General features: G+C 32.5%; 1 protein-coding gene across 1 annotated transcript; it reads right to left on the bottom strand.

The window, feature by feature from the left end:
* Positions 1–8,652, bottom strand: LOC108578166 (alkylglycerol monooxygenase-like). The gene is given in 11 exon segments (XM_017941448.1): positions 1–255; positions 2,213–2,326; positions 2,818–2,952; positions 3,490–3,641; positions 3,745–3,907; positions 5,569–5,672; positions 5,754–5,905; positions 7,118–7,242; positions 8,408–8,560; positions 8,562–8,603; positions 8,605–8,652. Coding segments are annotated over 11 exon segments (1,443 nt in total).
* Between the last annotated feature and the right edge of the window lie 859 nt (positions 8,653–9,511).

Raw genomic sequence — 9,511 nt, 5'->3', positions numbered from 1 at the left:
TTATTTTCGTATATTTGTTAAATTTAATTTTACTTTACAAAGAAAATACAAAATCCAGATGCAGCAAGAAATAATATATACATAATGCATGTATACATCTATTGAATTATGTATTATTGATAAACTCAAGTAGACAAAGCATCGGATGAACTCTATTATACCAGCATAGGATGATTTGTCGAGCAATAAACCAATTGTGGTAAGAGCGAACAAATTGCTGAGAAATATAGATCCGGAAGATGTGGTCTTTGATTCCTAAAAACGAGATTTTTGTTCATTATTATCTATCCAATATTTAAGAAGTTCCTATTGCAAATATTTGAAATATGTATAAGGGAATCGTTTAAAATATACTTATTACCAGGGCCGTATTTACCATAAGGCGCATTAGGCGCAAGCTGAGGCCACATTTTAAAACCTTACTCCTCGCAAGCAACGATACAAAAAACAGCTTGGTCATAGTTGCAAGATAAAATACCTATTTTTAAATGTTAAGTTCATAATATAAGAACAAGTTCTATAATCTTTTTTAATTTAAAATTGAACTGATTAATTTTTATACTTTTTTTTAATGCAAATATATTATATGTATAGGGTAACTGCACCTAATATGGAACACCTGATTTTAAAAGCTTGCCAAGCATAGAGACATGCTTTTTTTTTAATGAAACTAACGTTAAAACACGACAAAATTAATAGATATTCGTATGTTACTAGTTAACTATGCAAAAGTTTAAGTGTCTTGAAGTCATGGTAGAAAATGTGAAAAAAGACAAACATTGAAAAAATGGTACCTAATATGATGTAATAGACTTGTTCTTTTGAGACCACGTAATGACGTTGCGCCTAGGACCTCCAAAAGTATAAATGCGACCCTGCTGATTACTATGAAAGGAGGATGTTAAAGAAAGGCCAATTTTGGCATACGGCCGGAATAAAAAATTTTTTTAAAGCATGATTCTACGCATCCTAAGGAACGAAAAATGTAATTGTCATGTTTTCCGGAAATGACGAGAAAGTTATGAGAAATGCGGTTCAAGGTAAGAGTATGACCATACTTATATTCCGTCTCGTTTCCTTCATAAATTAACCACTTAGAAACTCATATTGAGTATTATTACAAAGATTGTTGTACATTAGTCTTTAATAAAAACCAAAAATAATTTGCGGTTCAAGGTAAGAGTATGACCATACTTATATTCCGTCTCGTTTCCTTCATAAATTAACCACTTCGAAACTCATATTGAGTATTATTACAAAGATTGTTGTACATTAGTCTTTAATAAAAACCGTAAAAGTTATAATAAACTATCGTAAATATAATAAAATAATCGTCATGACAGGGATACAATGAAAAAGTAAGACTCGAACAGAATTTGCGTTTCTTAACTCTGTATCCGGTGATTTCATTTCTCCACTTAATTTTTTTTCCTCAATATAATAAAATAATCGTCATGACAGGGATACAATAAAAAAGTAAGACTCTAAAAGAATTTGCGTTTCTTAACTCTGTAACTGTGATTTCATTTCTCCACTAATTTTTTTTCCTGACTCGCGACCCAGGCTCGCGTTTCTTATGTTTGGCTCGCAAGAAATATCACGAGTTCTAAGAAGTTAAGGCCTAGAATTTTTCCCAGAACAATTGCGAGCGTACAGCGATCAGAAATCGGGCAGGACGAGTCGTCCTCAGTCGGTGTTTACGAGGCAGTCGAACGAGTGCCTCGGTGAACGTCGCGATTATAGTCTTGTAGGGAATACATCGAACAACGCGTTTTCGATTATACTTAGCATATTCGTTCGTGTGAATTAAGTGCCGCTGCATACAAGAAGGTAGTGCACCGAATTCAAGTACACAACGAATAGTTCAGCTTGCGAGAAAAATTAATTATTTTTCATTATATTTGGTTTCTATTAAACACTAATGTACAACAATCTTTGTAAATAATACTCAATATGAGTTTCTAAGTGGTTAATTTACGAACAGACCATCATCCGAAGAAAACGAGACGGAATATTAAGTTAGAAGTATGGTCATACTCTTACCTTGAACCGCATTTCTCATAACTTTCCCATCATTTCCGGGAAAAATGACAATTACATTTTTCGTTCCTCAGGATGCGTACAATCATGCTGTAAAAAGATTTTTCGTTCCGGCCGTATGCCAAAATTGACCTTTTTCTAACATCCTCCTTTATGTTATTGCAATAATTACCTGTACTTCGTCGTATAACTGAAGATGATGGTAGAAAACTAGGCAGAAATGCACAAGTATATAGAAATTTTGCCATGCGGATATATGGGTGTCAAATTTAACCCTAGACGTGACCTATAGGGGGTAATTGCAACATTATTATCACTATAAACGTGACTCGAAATAAATATGCTGATTTTATGATTACAAGATTCAGCGAACACGTGTCAATGGAGACCCTTTGTAAAATCAAACCGGTTTACAACGGTCACGATGATTCAAACTACTATTTATGTCATATTAGCACAGACTGTTAGATACCAATTACATAAGTTCATTAATATTCTTAAAGGTACATAAGTTTGCTTATTTTTAAATATTGTTCAATGATCGAAAGCTTGTCGATAACTCATTTTACTCGAATAAAAGTAATAAAGTTACTTCGTAATAATCCGACATATTTCGTATTAAGCCTTGAATCGTTAACAAATAATTATGGTTAGTGTCGTATAACAATAAAAGGTAGAAAGTAAAAACTATGAAATATACGTATCAAATTGAATATCAGAATAATAATAATGGTAATGACGATGTAATTGTAATGATTTATGAAATATAGAGCTTACGTTAATTTTGTATTCGTCAAGACCTAAACGAGGACCACCTGGAAACCAGCTGGGACCTTTCCAAAAAACAGCCAATTTGTCCATAAAAGTTGACATCCGTAAACTTTTTTGAATTAACTGTATAGTATAAAATGTCTAGAAAATTTGAAGGTAGTTATTTGCCGAGGAAAATAATTTAATTATCATATGCTAAATTCTTTTGTAAATAGATACAAATAACTAGAACTAGAGAAAAGAAAAAAAAATATGCCAAATTTCAACGGACAAAGGAAACCATTGTGTTACACATAGGTGTAATTTATCGCGTATACATGTTAAATTAAAAAAAAAAAAAAAAGGTACACGTCAATATTGCATATATAATTATATACTGCATATACTTCGTTGGGTTTTGCAATTACTATAGCAGTGTGTTTAAACATATTTGTTATATAAACTAATATTGAAAATATGTTGTACATTTGTTATACAAATTGCATTAATAAGCAAATACTCGTTAAAGCGTGGATTGGCTTTGAGATCATGTCAATCAACTGCTCATTTCCATAACTAATTGTCCCTTTATATAACGGAATGATCGCGCATTTCATCGTTCGTTAGATAAAAGGCTCATATGTGGTCTAATGATAAGGAATAGTTGTATGGACATTTCTGTGAACCACAGTATCTCACCTGTAAATACAAAGGATTGAAAGATTGAGGACTAACGACTAAGCCATAAATGATTTCCTCCTTTTCTTTTTCTTCCATAAATGTTCCAAATAGCTTGTCCCATATGATAAGAACGCCGCCGTAATTTTTGTCCAGGCAATATAAATTGCAACCTGTCGAAGATATATCAACAATTTTATTTGTGCAGTGTGTAATAACTTCGATTAATAATCTCATCGAAGGTAAATAGGAATCTTTTATTCATCTGTCTCTTACCGTGATGCACGCGATGATGTTTCGGTGTATTGAATATTAATTCTAACGGTCCCATATCATCGATGACAGTCGTATGAATCCATAATTGATAAATTAAATTGAATTGATTATGTGCAATGAAATGCGATGGAGGTATAAATAAGGCGAGGGGTAAATATAATATCTGTGAACAGATCGTGCATCTTTATACGATACTTAATTAAAACATTGTCGCATTTGAAAATCATGTTATATTCCTATTCTCGTGATATAATAGCAACGGTTCAATTGTACTATAATTTAACTGTTGTGTAGGCAACCGGGCACTCATTTCTATATTTTCCTTTAACAATTTTTTATATTCCCATGAAAGTATGGTAAAATCCTATTTTTTGGACATTTTCACGTCGATATACGCTTCCAAAATAAACATTTATGCAGACAATTTGAAATATTAAAGCTTGAAACAACCGTGATCATTTTGGTTGCCCACGCAAGAGTTATATAAACGAAATGAAACTGAAAAGAAGTAATTTAATTGCGCTAATTTTCATCGATTTAAAGCTAATTGTACAATTTAAATATTTTCGAAATATGGATTATACGAAATTATCTCAAAGCTAAATTTCATTTTTACACGAACTTCCAGTTTTAGAAAAAAAAAGTTAAAATTATCTATTTATAAATAACAATATCGCGTTACTTTCAGCTTTTTAGAAGAAAAGTCTCAGCTTGTTCAATACATCTCGGTTTATTCAGTTTGGGAATAATTAACATCAAACAGAATGAAACGGATGTTCTTTCTTTCACTGTAACACTTTTGAAACTGTATTAAAAATTCTCTTGTTTATTATGTTCGAAGCACGGCTGTTTATTAAACAGTGAGATTGAGATAATTGCGGACGTATAGTTGGTGGAAGAGCTAAAATCAGACAGGTGTGAAAGAATATGAAATTCGATTTCCAAAATATCAATTAGAGATAAGAAGCTCGAGCCTCGTTCAGAGCCATGTAAAACCAATTCGGTTTTTCTATTACAGTATTTAAAAAAGTGATAAAAACAGAAAAAGGGTAGCTGCGGATCTATACCGCTCCGAGGATGCACGTCTTTCGCCCGGTACTTGAGGGGTTTCCCCGACGTGTGCGGCTAAATCAATGTGCGCAAATTAAAATATTAAGCGGCGACACCGATTGACATAGCCGCCCCACAAATTTCTGCTTACAATCTTTCATTTAAGATTTACAGTATCAAACCTCCGTCGGTTCCAAAGGCGTATCTACCGTAAATAGCGCCTAAGGCGAGCGCGAAATTTACTTTTTTTTTCTCTTTTACTCCTTTGTTAAGCACATAATAACAAGCGTAAACTACTAACGTTAACCCTGAAAATAAATTTATTCACCAAACACTATTTCTTTTGGCTTTTTTGCGCCCCCCTGGCATTAGCGCCCAAGACACGTGCTCTACTGGACACGCCTCTGGTCGCCTCCTTGCGAATGGTAATTTCCGTATTGGTAAAAATTAACCCGCACCAGTCAACGATTAAGACAAACAGGCTGTACAGATTAAGACAATGCTAACAGATAAAATTTTTTTAAACGTACCGCAACGAAAGAAGCAATTCCGAATTAACATCGGACGGCCCTGAGCAAGGCTCGATCACTTTATCTCCCTCCGAATTGCTGTTTCAGCGCTTGGATTAAATGTTAACATTGACGCCTGACTGATTTCACGACCTCGCTATATCGCTTCCACCGACTATACAGGGCATCGATTGCACCCGTTTCCATATGTGACGTGAGTGAGGCACCCGCAGGATCCCGTGTCTGTAACACGAACGATACTCACGAAGTTACACCAGTGTTGCAAAATGGATTGCCGCAGACCAACCGCAAGATTGAACTCCTCGCTGCTATGGTGCACTTGATGGTGAGCCCATAAAAAGTGTATCTCTGTAAACGGGGCGAGAAACACTATAAATTCGTCAAGTAGAGGGTTCGACAATCACACACATGGTTGGATGGGAATTTAACCGTGGTTACTGCGGTGAACCCAATAGTAACAGAAATCCACCCCCACGGCAGTGATACACCAAGTCCATGTTGAATCCCAGGGTAGATTCCACCAGCGATATCTCTCGTTAATTACGATGTACGCGTAATATTCGGCACCGCGGAAGACAATACTGAAATGTTTTGTCAGAAAAAGGTTAAAATTAAATCGTCTTAACGCTAGAACTATATGCCAGCCCGGGTTAAAACGACCCGTTAGCGATTTTCTAAAAGTGAATTTTCATGTAACTAAAACGTGATTAAAAATATTAAATTCATAATTTAATTATTTCAATAATTTTATAATTTAAAATTCATAATTCGACACAAACAGAAGTATACATGTGAAAAATGAAGTCGGAAAGTTACAAACGATAATTCTTACTAAATAGTATGAAACATTAATTTTTTTTTTCGGAAAGTTGTGCTAATGGGTCATTTTAACCCGGTCGGTAATGTTAGTGTTAATTGTTATGAAGATAAAACAGTTTGTCAAAAATAATCGGTAATTTATATAAGAAAAGAAAATTATTATTGATTCTATTATTATTATACAATTTCTAAGTTTATAAATTGATCATATATTTTTACATTGCCCTTTAGCGTACACCGATGGAAATGCGAGAAGGAATGTGACAACTAAAAATACTCGTTAAAATCAGTCACACGCAAATAGACTTCCTATCACGAAATGGGATAAGGGGAATTGTACTCATCGTTAACAGCTTGATTCATGTTTTATGTTGATATTTATTTTAGGTAAAAAATTGTTTTCCTTCTCGTAATAATTTCGCGAACAAATATTAATTACACAAGCACCGACTACGTTTTTTTTTTTTTGAATATTTCTGCAGAATACCGCGCAGTAATATCGCTATTCGTACTCTGTATATACTTCGTTATTATATTTGTATTTGAACAATCGTAGAATCAAGTTGTACAGTAGCTAGCAAATTTTTAATCACTCATATGTGTTTCTGAGAATTATATTTGTATAACTTTATTTCCACAGTTACGTAACTTTTAATTTAATTAATAATCAAATACCGTATTATTCAATGAAATGTATTTATTTTTATTTTTTACTAAAAAGAAGTAACAAGAATTTTACAAGATATCACACGATGATTGTAATTTCTAAAAAAAACATAACAGAGAGATTGTCTTATCATGTTCGTAATCCATAAAAAGAGTTTTTGTAATTGTATTTTATTTCTGTAGTAATACGTTGACACTAAGAAGAAGAAGTATCTTTCTCTCTTAAATACAGTGGGCAATAATTCTAAATAAATTTCGCACGTAAAGCAATGATAAGAGCTACATAACAGAACGTTACCTATGCTTACCGGCCAGATTCTTGAAACAACCAGTGAGATAAGGATGTCATTTGATCGTTCAAACGGAATCGGTTTTTTTTGGACACCAATATAATTTGCTCCAGTATGATGAGAACGAAGAATGGTAACCATACCTGTGTACATATTTATCGTATATTAATTGATGTAATTGCCCAACTGTCTGTGCCTGATTGTACTATCGGTAGTATGCACTTTATCGTTTCGTGAAAGAATGTTGTTTAAAGCGGTCAAGACTATATTGAAATTTAATGTAGATTAAAGTGTACGAAAAATTCAGCATTACTATTTCCTTTAATACTTATTATTTTTACAATTTGCAAAGATCAGGTCATCCCATAAGTGCGTGTCGAATTTTATAATTCAAATCAGTATTTCCAACGAACCTTTAAATCTGATAAAAAAAAGAAACGTAAACGATTTCTCATTCCACAAATTTTTTCCAATTTTTTTTTTTTTTTTGGTAAAACCATTATGTCATCGCTATAGTGTTTAATTCGATTTTCATTAAAATATTTTTCGCTTTCGGCACGAATTTATGGGGTGGCCTAATAGTTAACTGTCAAGAATATAATAGAATAACTAAAAGTTAAATATTTTGTTTAAAAATTTCTACACACATTATGCAACAATTGAAAAAGAAAATGTAAAGTGTTTTGGTATTAATCTTACGTGGTACTAAAATATATATTGTTTGTAATTGTAATGCATTCATTCTACTTGTACTAACGTTTATACGTGCATTAACTATTATGTATAATATAAAAGTATAGAAACATTATTATCCGTTAAGTAATAATATTTAGTTATCATATGAAAGAAACTTAATAAATTACTGTTTATACATGAACGGGTCACAGGCCAAAGTGGTTAACTCCTCTTTTCGAATTTGTTAAAATTTTAATACCAAAGTACTTGATTGATTCTTATCTTTTTGTATTTAAAATAAATTTCCTTAATAATTAATCTTAACACTACTAAATGAGAAAAATTTTTATGACCGTTGAATAATAAATAATTGATTTCAGAAGCCAATGTGATTAACTCCATACTCTAAAGTAAATCGTTGTAATAATGTAATTGAAACGCTTGTAAGAGTTTAGCTAAGTAATTTTTTAATGTAACAACATAAAAAATATTCATTCTAATATTTTTTGTGGAGTTAACCAATTTAACTTAGCCGAAAGAGAGAAATATAAATAAAAGTAATATTGGGGTGCACTATTTTTCGATAATACGTCACTTCTAAACACAGATGAAATGTAATATAAAGGTGGTTACCTTCTGCTGATAATCAGGTACTTTGTACGGGAATTCGAAGGTTGTCTCATAGGGGTTAACAAGATACCAAAGTTTCCCAGCGTGCTTCAACTGATCGACCAAATCAATATAAGAAATGTTCATTTTGTTTGGCGATGCACACGTATCCACCAAAAATTTTCAAGTAGATCCTGTTAAATCACGAAAAAAAAGTAAATAAATAAACAGTGAAGCATACTAACACCATCCGATTCTGTTTTAGTCATCAAACTGCGTGCACGCATCGTTTATATACGTAAGTTCATGCTAACCGAGGACACGTGAGTATGCGCGCGCGGTGTTTCCTCCACGGCCGTATGTGGTAAAGGCGCGACAATTATGACACAATAACATTTTACGCGAATCGAACCATTTGAAGTATACCAATAATGTTTATCAAAAATAAAAAGAGTCAATTTGTATGTACTAAAGTTCATTATAATGACCGTATATCTCGACGATACGCACTTTGTATTATTAATAGAATGTTCAATGACACATACATTTCCTGCTTAATATGGATAAACTTCTTTAAATATTTTGTCATGCGTTAAAAAGAAACGTCTCGAGAGAGTTGTACGATTTTAAAATTCACGACGTTATCGAAAATCTAACAATTTGCTTGTTCCGATAAATTCATTTTAAATAAGTATTTACCGATAAAGTGTGTTTATGTTAGGTTTAATGAATTAGTGATTGATTAACAATTTTCTTCAGGTAATTGGAAAATTGGAAATAAATATTAATTTACAACGGAAAAATCTGTTGTTACGTAAATATTTAGCGACACTCTTTAAAAATCGTCGGAATATGTAAGTATCTTATATTTGACTAATATAACTTGAAGTATGCGTTGTAAATTTTGAAGATAAACTAGATTAATCATACTTTTATAAATCCCTTCTTTTTTATGTGTTGAATACTCCAAACGATAATACTACAAGAGATACATACGAGATAGTAGTATGCTTGAAAGCCAGGAAATTTTTGAAAAAACTCATAAGAGTGAGAAACAGCATGATACACCACTGTATGTAAACCTTCGGTATGTCAGATACTGCACCAACGATAGTCAGGGTGTTTCAT

Source organism: Habropoda laboriosa, unplaced genomic scaffold, assembly GCF_001263275.1.
Source record: "Habropoda laboriosa isolate 0110345459 unplaced genomic scaffold, ASM126327v1 scaffold1329, whole genome shotgun sequence".
Lineage (NCBI taxonomy): Eukaryota > Metazoa > Arthropoda > Insecta > Hymenoptera > Apidae > Habropoda > Habropoda laboriosa.
The sequence above is the reverse complement of the archived record's forward strand: the minus strand, read 5'-3'. Positions and strand labels throughout refer to the sequence as shown.